This window comes from Hyperoodon ampullatus (assembly GCF_949752795.1).
Source record: "Hyperoodon ampullatus genome assembly, chromosome: 12".
NCBI lineage: Eukaryota > Metazoa > Chordata > Mammalia > Artiodactyla > Ziphiidae > Hyperoodon > Hyperoodon ampullatus.
This window is the reverse complement of record NC_136925.1, coordinates 75,605,498-75,623,656: the sequence shown is the minus strand read 5'-3', so window position 1 is coordinate 75,623,656 and position 18,159 is coordinate 75,605,498. Positions and strand designations below refer to the sequence as shown.

At 43.3% G+C, this 18,159-nt stretch overlaps 2 protein-coding genes across 8 annotated transcripts in view; one reads left to right on the top strand and one right to left on the bottom strand.

Moving 5' to 3' along the window:
* Nucleotides 1-8,773, top strand: part of SYNE1 (spectrin repeat containing nuclear envelope protein 1) — a gene marked incomplete at both ends in the record, with an annotated part of 450,185 nt that extends 441,412 nt beyond the window's left edge. For 6 of the 7 annotated variants that reach the window (XM_079716491.1, XM_079716490.1, XM_079716492.1 and 3 more), the window contains one exon: nt 7,847-8,773. In XM_079716491.1, the coding sequence (XP_079572617.1) occupies nt 7,847-8,087 (241 nt within the window). The remainder of the gene's footprint in view (nt 1-7,846) is intronic. The other variant, XM_079716495.1, reaches the window with a different exon arrangement.
* The window catches only part of ESR1 (estrogen receptor 1), a gene marked incomplete at both ends in the record, with an annotated part of 276,707 nt that continues 264,151 nt past the window's right edge, over nt 5,604-18,159 (bottom strand). Inside the window, one exon of the mRNA XM_079716499.1 lies at nt 5,604-5,647. Within this exon, the coding sequence (XP_079572625.1) occupies nt 5,604-5,647 (44 nt within the window). The remainder of the gene's footprint in view (nt 5,648-18,159) is intronic.

Sequence of the window (18,159 nt, the reverse complement as noted above, 5' to 3'; positions counted from 1 at the left end):
TTCAGTCCACACCCTTGCCTAATAAATTGGAAGAGACTTTTCTAAGCGGGAAGTACAAGAAAAATCTCAGAGCGTAAAATATTTGGATCCCATCAAAATTTTGTTTAACTATACCTAGGCCATCTGGTACTCTTCATCCAATGATTTTTTATTCTGTGTGCTCGTAAAGATTCGATATCACTGATGTCACAACGCAATTTGATTCATGGCAGAATTTTATCATCCTCTTTATTTCTAGATTTTACAATAAGTCAGGTAATAGATCAGTGAATTATTTTTACCATTCCCAGAACCCACAAATCTGAATAAAATATACTAACATCCCCAGCTTTTTATTTTATTTTTGTGTTTTATCCAGATTGTGGGTTTTGGATTCTCAAAATGGCAAGTCCTAATTTGGTATTACTTAACATTTATAAGCCCCTTCTCTCTTCTGCTGATCCTAAAATTTCTCTCCGGCCAGCACACTCAGTCACTCACCTTCCTGACACTTGGCGAGCTCTTTCACTCTGGAAACAAGAGCAGTCAGTGCCCCCGCCCGGGGACCTCCAGAGAGCCTCACAGCTGCCACTCTGCTTTATGCCTGGCTTCCAACAGTCCCTGTCTCTGCAGTTAGCAGTGCTTTGCCTTCTTCGTTGTCGGTGTGATGTCTGTGCTCCCTGGCCCTTCCACTAATCAGTTCATGTTTCCCCAGACAACTTTCTAAAAATGGAAATACTGTCCTTGGAAGCAGCTTCCTCACTCCAATCATGAGCAGTTCACTGTTAACATAGTTTGCCCCTCTGGAAACTTATCACCACTGAGCTGGAATCCCAATTCCTGGAAGGAGGGTGGGGCATTAGGAAGTGTAAACAAGCCCTGAGTAATAGTTTTAGCTTTCCAGCTGTGTGAGGAAGGGGCTGGCCTTTGCATCTGGTTTCCACTCAGCTGAAGTAATGCAGAACGGATTTCGATGTGCTTTCTGGTTTTAAGCTTCCCTCCACTATGTTTTGCCTTTTTTTTTTCTTCCCCTTTGGTTTGGTTTGATGACAATTTTGTGGGGCTTTTTTTGTCCATAACAAAATATCAATCATGAAACATGAATGGAGAAAAACTCACAGGGATTTTTGAAGATAACAATGGGCTTCTCCAGATGCTCTGATTTTTTCTTAGCCCCCTACAAGAAAAGACATCATGCACTATAGACAGATCACTGTTTTATGTAGTCCATCTGCTTCCCACAAATTGCTGATGTGCCATGAACAGAGACGGGGCATGTCCCCACAGCATTCCTTTAAGGACACCAGAGAGCCATTCTGTGGTTGACATAAATGATGGTGATGAGAAGGGAGAAAGCTCTTATGTTATTATGCGATGTCAGTAGCAACCACAGCTCGGTTCCCGGATTTCCCCAGTTCTTTCAGACAGTCACACGGCCTTCTGAAATGTCAAAGGCCTCGTTTCTCAGGGCAGCAACTGCTTCAATATTGTCTCTTAATGGGGCTTTGCAGCTGGGACAGCCACGTTCTCACTGTGACATCCGCAAGGCGCCTTTCAGCTCTGCTCTGTCCAGCACTGGTTATTAACATCTTTCTGAGCACACAGCATGATGTTCACTTTGCTGCTTACAGGACCTGGAATACAAACGATCTTCACCTGAATGGCCAACTTCGGCAAACAGCTTGGCAGACGGGTTGTGGTTGAACATTCTTGGACTTCTTAACTCCTTGGCACCTCTGTTTGGGGTGCACCCACGTGGGCAATGACACGGAGAGTCTGCTAGGAAAGAATTAACTTCACTCACAATCCAGGCTGTCACGGTGTTCCTTTACATTGAGACTTGAGATTACCTTGCGTTTGATCTTGCACTGGTCCAGCAAAATGAAAGGTTGTTGCAAAAGCACAAACAGTTTAGAATGTTGACCCCAGCGATCTGCAATGGGAACATTTTAGGCATATATTCTTCCTGAGAGGAAAGAGGCTGAGTTGAAAGAAACTAGATATTAGTTTGAAGGGAGGGTTCTTATATTATTTTTGTGGTTTAAAGTCAAATATTAATAATATCAGTTGCTTGCCTGCTGTATATTTCATATTGATTCTACAGCTGCTATTCTGTGTTCTCTTACATAATATTCTAAGCCTACATATGGATTGATGCCAGTGTTTACAGAACACCAACTATGTTTAGACCCTGGGCCCACAAAACTAATACAATATGGTTCCTGTCATAAAAAACGCAATATGTCATAATCTAGAGACCCCCTAAATCAATTACAAGGAGCTTCCCAAGAGTCCTTAAAATTCTAAACATTTGAAAAACATCTGAAAGTATATGTTCATAATAACTATCCACAATTTTTTTTTTTTTTTGCGGTACGTGGGCCTCTCACTGTTGTGGCCTCTCCCGTTGCGGAGCACAGGCTCCAGACACGCAGGCTCAGTGGCCATGGCTCACGGGCCCAGCCGCTCCGCGGCATGTGGGATCTTCCCGGACCGAGGCACAAACCCATGTCTCCTGCATCGGCAGGTGGACTCTCAACCACTGTGCCACCAGGGAAGCCCCTATCCACAATTTTTGAGATTAAACCTATTTAAGATGCATGCTTTTTGAAGCAATGTTTATGATGGCCCAGCTGATACTTTTTCTCTTTGACTTAAATTGGCTAACCTGATAGCCAATAACTCTTCAAAATTCTACTATAGATTAGTTGAAGTTCACAAATGGGAAGATTTTACTCCAATTTCCAGCAAAGCAAAGGAATAACTGCTCTGTAGTCTGAAGAGAGGGAATTGATAACTTCATTCCAAAGCTGAGAATTGTAAAATGCAAAACTTCTCTGGGCATCTTTAGTCTTTGGTACCTTCTGCACAAAGAACTGAGACAGAATAAGAAGTGGCCAATGACTGGCTGAAACACTGAAAGGGAGGGAAAAAAGACCTCATTTAAAAATGTGTTCAAGGGAGCCAGATACATCTAAGCAGGCACAGTGGGGGTTTTGCATGTACACTGGGGCCTAACTCTAAACACCATTCAGTTTCTCGTGGAATTTTTTTTTCTAAGTCTTTTCTGTCAAACTCCACCCTGGGGGTTTATTTATTCAAAGCTCTCAAAGCACCTCAGCCTAAAACAGCCTTGCCCCTGGGGCAGGCTGGACACCCGGGCTGAGGACAGTTATAGGGTAAGGCTCCACTATGTTTCTTTTATATTTTGAGGTCTGCATTCCCAGTGTTTCCCGGGACCAAGTCAGACACTTTAGAAAATGCATCGCCTCTTTGAAAGCACTGCTATAAATCAGGAATATTTCCTCGGAAGGAAAGGCTGAATCCAGCAAAATCCCTAAGGTTATGAGTCATCACACCCTTGCTTTAATAATACAGATAAATAAGAATGATAAGTCGCTGACATTTATTTAGCACTTAGCGTGTTCTAAGCACCATGCTAAGCGTTGTACATCTGTTACCTCATTTAACCCTCCCAACGTGTTCATTCCCAAGTTTACAGACAAGGACACCAGGGATTAGAGGCATGAAGATGTAGAATTTTTTCTTTAATTTAATTTTATTTATTTTTTTATACAGCAGGTTCTTATTAGTCATCCATTTTATACACATCAGTGTGTACATGTCAATCCCAATCTCTCAGTTCATCTCACCACCACCACCACCCGCTGCCGCTTTCCCCCCTTGGTGTCCATACGTTTGTTCTCTACATCTGTGTGAAGATGTAGAATTGGAACCCAGGTCTCTCTGACTCTGGATCCTAGCTTGTTAACCACTCCTCCCAACCGAAGGGCTCCTAATGGGTGGGGTACTTTAAACAACAGTTCCAGGGCTTGGGCTACCATGGGTTGCCTGAGATAGCTTAGGACCAGCCAGAATGTTCATCTTGGAATAAAGAGAGGCATATCCTAAGTTGATCCTGGGAATTTGCCTTCTGAACCACATATCCAGAGAATAAAGACCATTCACACAGGAACAGGCTACACGATCATGGACAACCTGATATTTCCCGACAAAAAATTTCTTTTCCTCTACTGCCAGTGTTTGCTAACAAGTAGAAGAATGAATTGAAAGTGTCTCTTCATTGTATAAATGATGTAGGCACAGAATTAACTCATTTTATTTCCTTGACGATGTAAAATTTTTGAGATGAGTCACACTCCACGTGCACACTCTTCAGGCTTCTCATAACCCTTGGCCAGACTTTCTTTCCTGTGGTGTGTTCGTATGTGTGGCCCCCTCCCCTATAGCCTCCTTCTCCCACAACTATACATATTTTAGGAAAGAGATGAAACAACACCTGGGCAATTATTTACCCCCACATTTGAATGAGTGAGGGGAGTGAGAGAGATAATAAAATAAATATTCACTTGTAGAGAATAAGCATGTTTTGGCTGGACAGGATTATCTGAAATATCTCCATGGATTAAGTTCCTTAAGTAAGTTCACACATTTAGTTTTTCTCTATCAACACCATCCCTACTGCATCTATTTGTGGAATAAGGCCATTGGAAAGTGATGAGTGATGGCTCAGTGAGATGTCTTTGTTCTTCCCCTTGTCACATTTCCCAAGACTTGAAGCTTATGTGATTTTAGGTCAATAGATTAAATATTAAAAGTACCCTTTTACTTGGTATCATTAACCTGTTAGTACTAGAAACTCTAGAACAGATTTACCCTAAGCGGAAGCAACTTTGGGCTTATTGAAACCTTGGTAATTGCCCCAAGTGGGTGGCATTTTTTTCAGTAGAACAGTTGGACATTTCTAAGAGCAGTCAACTGCATGGAAGCCCACTAAGAACTGTGTGTTCTCTTTGTCTCTCTCTCAGCCCATTATTTCTCCCCAGGTTGGCATTCTTCAACATTAGAAAGCACACGCTAATTAAATTTTAATACGGAATGCTCTGATGCTGTTAAATGTGCCATGTCCTTCAACAGACTCTGCAGCATCTGAGCCCGTATTCCAAAGATGGTGACCTTTCTAGCTTTTCTCAGGAGTGGACTGGTCAGTGTGTAGCCCTTGTTTTGATCTTGATCTTTGGCTTTATTGTTCAAAGAAGCTAATAATTGACAAAGAGGGGCTATTCAGCCCTGTCAGCCAGACTGTTGCTATCAATTATAGGCATAAATCTGCCCATCACTAATGTCCTTACGTGTCTCCTAAAGAAAAAGGGTCAGTTAGAAATCTCCCTTATTTTATTTAAACACCAAATAATAAAGAAACGTGGAGCTCTCTTTTGTGTTTCTGTTATAACTCAGACAGGTGACAGGTGGAGAGTATTGTTTTCCAGGGCATATATTCAGGTCAAGGAAAAGATGTATTGAAGGAAGATTCAATCCAGAGCTCATGGGTAACTATCCCTTCCTTCTCCAGACACTTAAACTGCTGAATTCATAAATTGTCAGAACCAAAAAGATTTTATGATGTTAATGCACCTTCATCTTTTCAAAGGAGAAAACTGAAGGCCAGAGAGACTAAATTACTTTCCCACGATCGTACAACTGCCTCAAAACAAAATGCCCTCGTATCCGTATTCTGACTTGATGATCTGTGTCATACTGCGAAGCTTTATGAGTAGAGGCCTTTATTTTAGACATAAGGAAACCACTCACCTCCAAGTATTTTAGGATACAAGTATTGCCTTCTTTGCTTCTATATGTGAGATACCTGTGACGTAAATATGACCTGGGTGCCCTTCATTTATGTCACCAAACAACAAAACATAACAGAGAGCACAGTAGGCAGGGACTTTGGAACCCTGAGTTCCTGCTAGAGCTCTTCCTTTAGTGGTGGATTTGGGGCAGGTGATTTACTCTATTTATAAAGCTCAAGTTCTGGGAGTTAAAATACCAGAGTTGAAATCTTAATTCTGCCGCTTGCTAGCTGTATAACCTTGAGCTGGTACCCTTACTTTTCTGTACCTCATTTACATCGGCTCTAAAATGAAGGTGACAAGCACGCTGAGGACTGTTGTGGGAATTAAGTGAGAGAACCCAAGACAAATGCTTTTGTCGCCCAGCAGGTAGAGGATCAAATGTGAACTCTCCTTAGCTATTTACCTACAGAAGTAAAGATGGATTAGATACTCTCTAAGGCCTTATCTCAACACAAATATTTTACAATTAGGTAAACTAGACAAGTTTCTATTTCACAGGTATGTGACATAACTTCTTTTATGCTTTAGTATATCATCACAAAATATACAGTTTGCCCTGTTCAGCCCTTTGGGAATAACTCATTTGTCTTAGCATAGGGCAGTTAATCAGTTTGACCACTAGATGGTGATTGAACTCTTGTGGCCTTCCAGTTGGCAGACTCTCTACACTGACCAATCAGTAGAAGACGTAAAATGTATAAACAGAACTTGCAAGTTGGAAGACCGTTTAGTCTAATTTGAAGGATTTGGAGAAGAGCTTGTAGTATAGAGGTGAAGTGAGCTGTTCAAGGTTTGTAGACCAGAAAAACACAGTCCCAGCTCAGGCCAGGGATTTGTTTTTTCATCCCACTTCGAGCTGCAGTAGAAATAGTATGGTACGCGGCTGCTCAGGGCTTCTCGGGGCCAGTCTAGTCTGTTCGTCTCACATATTTCTTGGTAGTTTAATGAAGGAGTTTTGAGCAGTCCCTCTGTTGCCTTTTAAGGGGATTATGTCTGTTTTTTATTTTAACATTTATTTTCTTTGGTGTCACTCCTTATCCCTCACTGATACCAGTGTAATCTGTCTTCAGAAATTAATGAATAATAACGTAGCTGGAGACATAGTGTTTTGTTATGAGATAAACGTACAGAGTAACCAGTACAGTTTTCACACCTTCATATTTCTCCAGTGGCCTCATGTTCAATGTTCTTACCATTAAACCATTAGAGAATTCCTACTAGGTGTGGGGCAATGGGTCTCACTTCTACATGTATTCTTTTTGCTTCTGCAGTGTTGTGTGTGTGTGTGTATGTGTACAAAATTCCTCCTGTAAATAACATTTCTTTCCTCATCTTTTCCACTAGTAGCAAAACATTCATGGATGCTCACAAAGAGAAAGCAGTGCCCCCTGCTCAGAACCTACTTCCATTTTCAACATTTCACAGGCAGTCTTTCTTATGAATTCTGAAATTCACAGTTCATCTCTAAGGCACTGTTTCAATGTAGATGTGGAAATTAAAGTGGATAGGAAAACTTGGAACTTCCCAAATTCACAGAGCTAGGGATAGAAGGATCAGCCTGGAATGGGTGTCATGCAGCACCAGTGATCTGTAGCCTGGCTCCACCGTCATCCTTGTTCTTACAGCTTTGGAACCCACTAATGTCAGGGCCAGCTGCTGATTCAGTGCAAGATGAAACCAGGGTATACTCTAAGAATAATTCAACTCTGTGGGTCTGTGCAAAATGACCGCAGCTGTTCTTGTCCTTGCTGCATGGACTTTGGCACATCCAGGATGGCTAGATGGGAGGGATACCTTGTATCATCCTGACAGCAACTAATTTTGCCTGATATTCTTAAACCAAAAATGTACTGCATCAAACGTCCACATTTTAATTATCCCGGATCTACTTAATTTATGCTGGTAGAGTGTGTGTGGAGCAGTTTTCTTTGTTGATGGAAAATGTTTAACCAAATTAAGGGGTGGAATTTGAACCCAGTTAGCTACCTTTAGTTGACTAAATGTCTATGTTCCATCAGTGCATTTTCCAGACAGCGCTTCATTAGGTGGTGGGGAGATTACCTGGGTTTACTGAAGAAGGCTGGCAACTAATTGCCAGGTTGGGTTGTGTTCAGCCTGACCCTTTAGCTTCCAGGAAGGTGAGGAAGCAAAAAGCATCATCCATCCAACATTTGAGATATTTGAGTCATTGATGTCGCTTCTTCTCTCAGGTCCATAAAAGGTGGCTCCGATTCCTCCCTTTCTGAGCCTCGGCCAGCCCGGTCCGGCCGAGCCTTCCTGTTCAGAGTCCTCCGAGCGGCTCTTCCTCTTCAGCTTCTCCTGCTGTTCCTCATCGGGCTTGCCTGCCTAGTACCAATGTCACAGGAAGACTACAGTTGCGCCCTCTCCAACAATTTTGCCCGATCATTCCACCCCATGCTCAGATACACAAATGGCCCTCCTCCACTCTGAACCAGGCAGTGCCATCTGCAGCAGTGCTGGTAGCATGAGGAGGATTCGGCCAAGGGAAATCCCAAACTAGCAAAGAGAGGACCTGAATCTTGGCGGATGCCCTCGGTGCGGCAGCTGTAGCTCGCCTCTGTATCCCCTGTGTGCAAATTGTGGCTTCGGAGGTGATGATAAACAATGATAACAGGAGGAGAGCAAATAGATGCAGAAGGTTTGGAAGATATTCTGTTTGAAACTGAGCCTCAGCACTAAAGAGATTCAGGACCTCCACTGTTCCCTCGACAAGTGAACTCTGGGCCTTTGGTCCATCCTGTGCACACCCAGGGACTTCCAGAGACCATCTGGGCAGCTTTCCCACAGTGCTGCTCCGTCCTCTCAATAAATGATGCTAACTGAGCACCATGTCGGCATCCAACAATCTACCCACCAACCAGTGCTGAAGAGCTTTGAGAACCTTGTAACATACAGTTTTTAAGAGCTTATGTGACAGCTTCTTTTTTACCTTGTTTTTCTTTGGGGCATGATGTTCTAACCTCGCTTTAGAAGCACATGCTGTAAATCTAAAAGGCACTTTTTTTTAAGGTATAAAGAAAAAATGGATGTAATAAAATCATGGGAGGCTTTATGTGGAAAAAAAAAGTCGAATGTTATAGTCAAAAAATGATATTTATGTATGTACAGTTTGCTAAAGCCACATTTTGTTTGTATCAATTTCTTTGCATTTATTATAGAGATTATGAAATATTTTGTCTGTGCTTTTCTTCTCCTGAAAGAAATGATTCTAAATTTCCCTATTAAGCAGGCACTTATCAGAACGCAACCTAAATGATCATTTTTGGTGGAATAGATGAAGCTGAAACGTAAGTATATATTAAAGAAAAAGGATGAATAGAGGTCGTGTATATTTAGACACAGAAGACTCCGGATGATTCCTTCTTCCTTCTCCTTCCACAGCCAGTCACATCTCACAGACTCTTGCTTCCCAGCACCTTCCGTACTCTCCTTTCTTTTCTGTTCTCATTGTACCATTGGAAGAACCTCCTTTAATCTCCTGACTGAGGCCCCTTCTCCACTCCATGCCAAGGGTACCAAAAAGCCATGTGAATATCCCTGAAGCATTCTTCTGGTCAGGTCCCTTCTTTGCTCCAAAATCTTCTGTTTTCGTTGTCTAGCAGAGGAAATACAATTGTAGTCCATCATTCAAGTCCAACTACAATCAGATTTTATTCTGTCCCTCCGATCTTGCCCACTAGTGCCCCTCATGGAATTGTTTGGCGCTCATGGCATTTTAATCCACCATTTAATAATTGGAGGGAGAGGATTTATATAAAATCCACATTTCAGGCTTCTCTTGAAAATGGAAAGCTCATGTGTCCTGGACACACCTTCCCACATGACAGTCATTGCTGGAGTGACATGGCTGCTGTCCCTTGAATACTAGGAGACAGTTACTACATGGGCATGACTATCCTATCAGCCTCTCTCATTGCCTGTCCCAGCCTAACTCCCGGAGGTATTTAGTTTACAAATCCTGCTCTAAATTGAGAATTTAAACCAAACTGGGGTACTCAGAATTACCTGGAACTGCCTTCCATAGTTTCCATGATGTTCATTGCCTGAGTGCCTTCTCAACCAAGTGTCTCGAGGTTTTTTAGGCTTTCTGATTTCTGGACTCACTGCAGACCTTCTAATTCAATCTGCTCAGGGAAGATCAGAGTTGAGATGTTCTTTTCTTTTTTTTTTTTAAGTATTTTTTTTAATTAATTAGTTTATTTATTTATTTTTATTTTTGGCTGTGTTGGGTCTTCGTTTCTGTGCAAGGGCTTTCTCCAGTTGTGGCAAGCGGGGGCCACTCTTCATGGCGGTGCGTGGGCCTCTTACTGTCGTGGCCTCTCTTGTTGTGGAGCACAGGCTCCAGATGCGCAGGCTCAGTAGTTGTGTCTCACGGGCCTAGTTGCTCCGCGGCATGTGGGATCTTCCCAGACCAGGGCTTGAACCCGTGTCCCCTGCATTAGCAGGCAGACTCTCAATCACTGCGCCACCAGGGAAGCCCAAGATGTTCTTTTCTAAAGGCGACAAACCTGTGTGTGACGTTTCCTGTCTTCCTGCTTCCGGAAGGGCTGTGAGCAGTGGTGGAGACGGGAGTTGAAGGACGCCCTGTACCCTCGTCTGAGACGTTCCCTCCTCAGGCCTGGCTCTTCCCTCGCTCCCCTGTCACCCCGGCCCCAAATACCTGGAGGTCCTGGTCTCGCTTCTAGAGCAATCCAGCCCTTCAAGAGACACACATTGCCATGTTATGGAAATCACCACACAATGAGACATCGGTCATGGTGGAGGCCAGCACAAGGAGACTTCAGAGCCGTTACTTCTCCACATGGCAATTAACGGACTACGCATTTCCCATCACTGGAAAATTAAATGTTAAATGTGGCTGAGAAAATAACGTGGCTTTGATAAGGAAAAACTCTTAGAGTCTCATTTGTGCCTTTCTAAAACCCCTGTAAGACACTCAACGGAAGGCATCACGTGCATTTCTATTAAATTTTTTGAAGACTTAAAAGAACATTGGAACAGGACATAAGTAGGAAGCCCTGGTGAGTGTAAGCATTAAAGCCATGAGATACTGGCTTTTCCCGGATGATGACACACCAGTCTAGCAAGGACCGAGCCAGCCACAGAAGAGACTAGGATTTCTGTCTAGAGCTCACACAATCTCCCGTGCCTAATGAGGGAGGGGACACGGTACTATTAGGAACATCCTCGCCTGTGCCCACAGCTTCCCAGGCAACAAACAGAGATTGTGGTCAACAGAGGCTTTGTGGACAAGGAGAGAGGTTTGAAAGAATAATTGGGGGCTAAAACGACACTGATGGCTTTTAAAAGGCCCTCACTTCTGGGGTAAGGGCTGTCCGGAGCCCTGCTGTGGCCTGGAGATAGGGAGTGATGTCCTCAGAGAGTGGTGGGTGAGGAAGGGCAAAGAGACCAAGGGTAGGATTAATAATACCTTGGTAGTGAGATTTGCACAAGCAAACAGAAAACATTAGAAAAGCTGAGGAAGGAGAAAATCCATAAAGCTAGGATGGAGAGAAAAAAAAAAGAGTTGGAAACTAAAAGTTGTGATTTACTAAAGAGTCCAGGGAAGAGTGAAAGGTTTTTGTGGAAACTATGCCTGGGGAGCAGGAATGTTGCCTCCTGGAAAATGGCGTGGTGGCAGCTTCCCTTGTTTTTGTAAGAAGTGAGAAGAGATGCTTTCAAAAGGCTTGGATGGGTAGTTCAGCAAGCCGAGAGCTGAGATTTACTGTCAAAAGGCAAGTTGGGGTAGGCAGATTTACAGCCCATGCCCTGGGGCCAAATATTAAGAAATTAGAGCTACAAAATTTTATTGGCAAGCCACTTAAGAGATCATAAAGCAAAGAAACGTGGAGCGAACTGATTTATGAGAGCCAATCATGGCTAGAAAAGCAGGGTCTCCAGCTGGTCTGGATGGACCTGAAAGCAGTCCCAATAGCTGGGTTCTCTGCCCCCGCCCACCTGTCCACCATCCCCATCCCCAAATGTACCCATAGGGAATTATACGGAAATAAAATATTCTCAGAGGATATGCTGAATAGGACCAGAAATGCCCAGGAAGTGCGGCATCCACTCAGCTCACAAGAATGTATTGAATGCCCACCATGGTGGGGCAGGAACTGCTCCAAACTCTTCTGGAGTCAAGTTTCAGCTGCGATCTCATCCCTTCCCATTTCATTACCCATTAAAACGTCATCACTGGGCCTTTGATGTACATACAGGAGCCTCTGTATTTTCCTCCACCGATTACGTCCTGAAACTTGGGGTGAAAGATAATGAGGACACGTGAAGGGAACAAACCGAAACAACCTCTAAGTTAGAGGAGAAAAGGGAGATTAAACCTGCTAAGGCTCTTCATTTTCTGTCAGCAAATTTCCCCTCCTTTTAACTTCTTTGTCACCTGGCTGACGTTATAGAGGGATGCGTTTTTGAAGAGTCTGTGGAAATGGGGGCAGGTGGAGTGGTCTGCACTTTCTGGCTTAGGCACATGCAGCACGAAGATGTTAATTCGGGTGATGAGAGGAGGTGTTTCACCAAGAGTGGTCATTTCAATTTCAGATTTAATAATATATTGCGATAACCATGGCCCATTGTTGTACCTAAAGTAAGCCAGAGACAATGAAACTTAAAAGGAGTGACTTTTATTCTTCGGTTCCTGACTTCTCACTAACCTCTCCCTCAGAGTTTTAAAATATCTACCAGGAATGGGCTTCCCTGGTGGCGCAGTGGCTGAGAGTCCGTCTGCCGATGCAGGGGACACGGGTTCGTGCCCCGGTCCGGGAAGATCCCACATGCCGCAGAGCGGCTGGGCCCGTGAGCCATGGCTGCTGAGCCTGTGCGTCCGGAGCCTGTGCTCCGCAACGGGAGAGGCCACAACAATGAGAGGCCCGCGTACCGCAAAAAAAATAAATAAATAAATAAATAAAATATCCACCAGGAATCCACTGGGGACTACCACGGAGGGGCCTCAACTGGGGGAGGAGAACCCTCATTCAGGTGAGTAAGTGAAGGAGCTGGGTGAATTGGGGGCACTTCTGGCAGCCTCTGCGAAGCAGCCTTCTCTGCAGAGCAGTGGAGCATTCCTCGGATGGGGGAGGATTTCTGCTGGTTGTCAGGCAGAAGGTCGGAACCAGAGGAACTCACTTGAACTCTGTGGTCAGTCAGGAGCATCTTGGAAGGCTAAGGAAGTTGGAAAGTTGAAAATGGCTAATAAAAACCAGGGCGATACACGGTAACCCAGGCTGAACAATGAGGAACATTTAATCTGGGAGCTGAGGAAGCCAGTGGGACTTGGATATAATCTTTCTAAAATATGAAGGTCACAGCAACATGAATCAGACTTGCAATTTTTTTTAACCTGTTACCTAATACAGAAGCAGGATCGTAACCGAATGTGAAAAGCCCAATTGTATCAGGAGAAGAAAGTCCTTTGTCAGCTGCGCAGCAGATGACTGCATCTGCTGCCACAGGTGGTCGAGAAGAAATCCAGAATCTCCCAGAGGAAGTCACGTCAGGGGCTCACAGATGTGCGTTCCCAGCCCAGGCCTACACCCCGCAGAAGACGTTCTTGAGGCAGTTGCTGGACTCAGAAGGTGAAGCTGCCAAACAGCTGCCAACATCGAGGACAGTTCAGGCAGCTACCCCAACCGCAAGTCACCTGCACAGCTCACGTCCCACCTCCACACCACGCCTCCCCGTGGGATTTACAGGTTGACCAGAAGCTGTAGGCATGATGCGTCATGCTACAAAGCAGTCCGTCCAGGCCAGTGGTTCCCAGTGTGGTCCAGAGTCACCTGGAAACTTGTTAAGGACGAGCCACTTTGGGCTCTAGGGCTGGGCTTCTGAGCCACCACCTGCCCTGGGTTTCCCCATCTTGGGACCATTTAACTCTCCTCAGCTACCACAGTGGCATGTTATGTAAACAGTCTTCCCCACCGACTTGTAATGTCAGCTTCACTGAATAATAGGTTTCTGTATAAAACTGGATTTTTATTCTGGACTCTATCTTGTGTTCTTGATCTATCTTTCCATTGCTGTCTTAATTATAGCAGTATATAGTATAACTGAGTTTAGTAATGATGGATATATGCAATTATATATAAATATAAGCTATATAATTAATATTAATAGATGGTATACATAACTATTAATTCGCTATAAAGTATAGTAGAGTATATTAGTTACTTTGTTATAAGTTTTCATTCATCTTAGGAAAAACCCCATTTCTCTTTTTTATATGTGTCTATTTTAAAGGCTAATTATTAAAAAAATCAACTATTTGAATTACAAAAGATTCTCTTCTTTTCTAAAGAAAAATGAACAGTTTCCTATGTCCCTGTCAATTATCTCCCAATTTGATGTTACTTTTCTATGTCTTTTGATTTTCTTATTCAAACAGTGTACATATGTGTTTTTAAAAACTGGATCTATTCTTATTATTCTGTGACTTGCATTTTTCACTGAACAATATTTCACAGACATATCTATACATACGTGTCTGTCTCCTCTGCATTGGACATCTCAGTATATTTTTTTCAAACAGTTGTTTCCTTCCAGATTTTTGCTGTTTAAAATGCTGCATTAATCATGCTTGCATGTATATGCATGCATGTCTTTGTGCAGTGCTGCTTTTATTTCCCCAAGTTGCATTGTTCAAGGTGGAGTTACTGAATCAAAAAGGTATGTATATTCTAAACTTTAATAAATTTTAATAAATCATGCCAGATTATTTTCTAAAAAGTGGTAATGATTTACAGTCCCACCCATAATGGAGAAGAGAACCCTTTTCCTCAGACCCTCCCTAAATATAGAGCAGTGGCTTCCAAATTATGGGAATTCATCCCAAATTATTAATGTTCAGATTTTGTACATTAAAATCTTTCAGGGGGCGTTTAAAAATGTAGACCCCCAGGCCTTACCCCAAACCACTTAAATCATTGGTCTCTGGGTATCAGTATCTGTTTGAAGCTCTCTGGGTGATTCCCTTGTGCCGAAGGTCTGGAAGAGATGTTATCCATTTTCTAAAATGTTACCCAGTTGAGGCAGCATTAGCTTATTGTTTTTAAAATGTGCATTTCCATGACCAGTTTATATGACAGGATTGTTCCAGTTGTGTTACCTGTATGTGAAGCCTGTTTTATTCTCTATTTTTCTACTGTTTTTTCTTTTTTACTTTTTTATGCTATTTCTAAGGAACTCTGCATATTAGAAAATTAACTCTGTACGTCATATCATTTGTCTTGACTTTAGTCACAGAAGTTTTTATTTTTAATGTTTTAATTTTTTTTAATTTATATATATATATATATTTTTTTTTTTTTAAATTTTTGGCTGTGTTGGGTCTTCGTTTCTGTGCGAGGGCTTTCTCTAGTTGCGGCGAGCAGGGTGCCGCAACTTCATCGCGGTGCGTGGCCCTCTCACTATTGCAGCCTCTCTTGTTGCGGAGCACAGGCTCCAGATGTGCAGGCTCAGTAGTTGTGGCTCACAGGCCCAGTTTCTCCGCGGCATGTGGGATCTTCCCAGACCAGGGCTCGAACCCGTGTCCCCTGCATTGGCAGGCAGATTCTCAACCACTGTGCCACCAGGGAAGCCCAAGAAGTTTTAATTTTTATGTCATCAAATCTGACAGGTTCTTTTTCCTTTATAGATTCTAGGTAGTGCATATTAAGATGGCCTTTTCCACTCCAAGATTATGCAAATGTTTGCTTGTACTTTCTGTGAGTAGGTCTATAATCTATCTGGAATTATTTTTATAGTTTCTGTGAAGCAGGGAACTACTTTGTCATTTTCCAAATAAATAGATAATTGTCTCAATGCCAGTCAGGAACAAGACAAGGATACCGCCTGTTATCACTAGATTTTAGCAACCAAATGTCTGTCAGCACGGGGCTTGTTGAATAAATTATAGTGCATACATAAAGTGTTTACTATAATGCAACTATTTTTAAAAAGTGAGACCAATCTATATTTATTGAGGAAGATGTCTACCATATATTCTTTAAAAAAAAAGATGTAGAATGGTTTCTGTTATACGCCCCCATTTTTAAAAAATTTTATTTTATATTGGAGTATAGTTGATTAACAACGTTGTGTTAGTTTCAGGTATACAGCAAATTGATTCAGTTATACATACATTATACATGTATCTATTCTTTTTCAAATTCTTTTCCCATTTAGGTTATTAGAATGTCAAGCGAGAGTTCCCTGTGCTGGTACAGTAGGTCCTTGTTGGTTATCTATTTTAAATATAGCAGTGTGTACATGTCAATCCCAAACTCCCTAACTATCTCTCCCCCCAACCCTTGCCCCCTGGTATCCATAAATTTGTCCTCTAAATCTGTGGGTCTGTTTCTGTTTTGTAAATAAGTTCATTTGTATCATTTTTTTTTAGATTCCACATATAAGTTGTATCATATGATGTTTGTCTTTCTCTGTCTGACATAACTTCACTTAGTACAATAATCTCCAGGTCCATCATGTTACTTCAAATGGATATGCCCCTCCTTTTGTAGAAAGAAAACTAGTAATTGTTTAAGAAAGGAAAAAGAAAGATATATATGAAATTCAAAGCTTAGCATTGTGAATAGAGTCACAGGGGGAGAAACAATTTTAAAACATTATTTAATTGTGACAAGGAGCGTGATTTGTTTTTGAGATCCAAATTGCTGCACTAATAATAATAATTTTAAAAGACAAGAAAAAAGTACTTCTGTTCTTTCATGAGGAGACACTTGATTTGCTTTTTAATTAAAAACATTTTTTTGATATACCCAAAATAAATGGTGACGGGTCATCTATTGAAAGTGGCAGAATCCTAATGGCTGAGTCCACTCCAAGTGGTCATCCTGGATTGATTGCTGGTTCCAGGACCTAAGAGCAAAGTGGTGAAAGCCCCCGATTTGGGATGAGGAGGCCACCGGACCCGGGGACTTGCCGAATCCCCGGAGAAGAGCCTTCCCGGGAGAGCTGTCCTCCAAATGGGACTCATTTGTTCAGGAAAAAACTCCACTTCCTAAATGACCTCCCACCTCCAGAAGTCACTTTGCTGGCAGGTGAACCCAGTCCATCAGGGACAGCCTGATGTCAGGAAGTGATGGGGGCGGGGACACCAGAAGTCACGGGCAGCTTCTGCTAGTGCCTTCCCTCTCTGGTACAGGCGCCACAGATTCACCCTGCTTTACTTTTTTTTTTTTTTTTTTTTTTTGCGGTACGCGGGCCTCTCACTGCTGCAGCCCCTCCCGTTGCGGAGCATAGGCTCCGGACGCGCAGGCTCAGCGGCCATGGCTCACAGGCCCATCCGCTCCGCAGCAATTTGGATCTTCCCGGACCGGGGCACGAACCCACATCCCCTGCATCGGCAGGCGGACTCTCAACCACTGCACCACCAGGGAAGCCTGGGTTTCATATTCTTTTAAGGGTTATAAAACAAAAACAGACCAATGAGAAATTATTGCCAGCCACATTACGTAAGATACTTACTCTCTGGCCCTCTACAGAAAAAGTTAGCTGCCTCAAGAGATAGAGTCGCCCAAGACAAACACCGTTAGTGGAGTTGTTCGTGGGAGAGCTGCACTAAGTATGACCTTGAGCCTTTCAGACTCCCTTCTCCTGACAGGACTTCTCAGAGGCTCAGGACTTCTCACCGGCTCAGCTCAGCACTCGATCTACAATCCCTCACCTCAGCCTGGCTGCCATTGGGGAATTCTTCCCCTGAGAACACTTCTGTGGCAGCCATGAAGAATTCTTTCTTTCTTTTATCCCCCCAGGTTTTTGTTGGATTTTGTGGGGTGAGGTGAGGCCAGAGCTGTCAGGTTTGTCTTTGGAATGGAAATGGCATCTTCTTCCATGAGTACTAGGCATAGAGGGTCCTGTAAATCCTTTGGCCTCTCAGCAGTTGCGTGTGCAGAGCCCCAGTTGGCGCACCTGCCAGGTCAGTGGTCCTCGTTCCCTCAGCTGTGAATGCCGCCATTAGAAAAGTGAAGCTCTGGCCCCTCCGCAGAGCTGCTTTCTCAGGGCTGGGGACTTCCTATTGGCAGAGCGAGTGTACATGTGGCTTCCCAGAGCTCGGCAGGAATGGGAAGTGTGGGACCAGGATGGTGACATAATTTGGCAGGTGATAAACCTTGTTCGTTCAGAGTTTGGGCTCCTGTTTATTGGCTCGGTGAGGTCCTGGCACCATTCCCCTGGGGCCTTCATCAAGCAGTGTCTTCTGTTGGTGGTCTTTGTGATCCCCAGAGGTCTACACAGCCCTGGCACCTGCTGCAGGCTTGTGTCTCCAAGGTCACAGAGAGGTAGGCGCTGGGGAATGGGAACACTCACCTGTCAGAACACTTTAGTGGAAACGGGACCCAGGATGTTTGAAAGGGCATCTCTTTTATCTTCCTGCCTCTATGAAATCATAGAAAAGAAATGAAAATATCCCTAGAGTGCTTTAAGCTCTCTGATACAGGCTTTCCTTTACTTTTTCAAACCAAGGCCAAAGCTCAGCAGCTTTTCCTACAGGAAT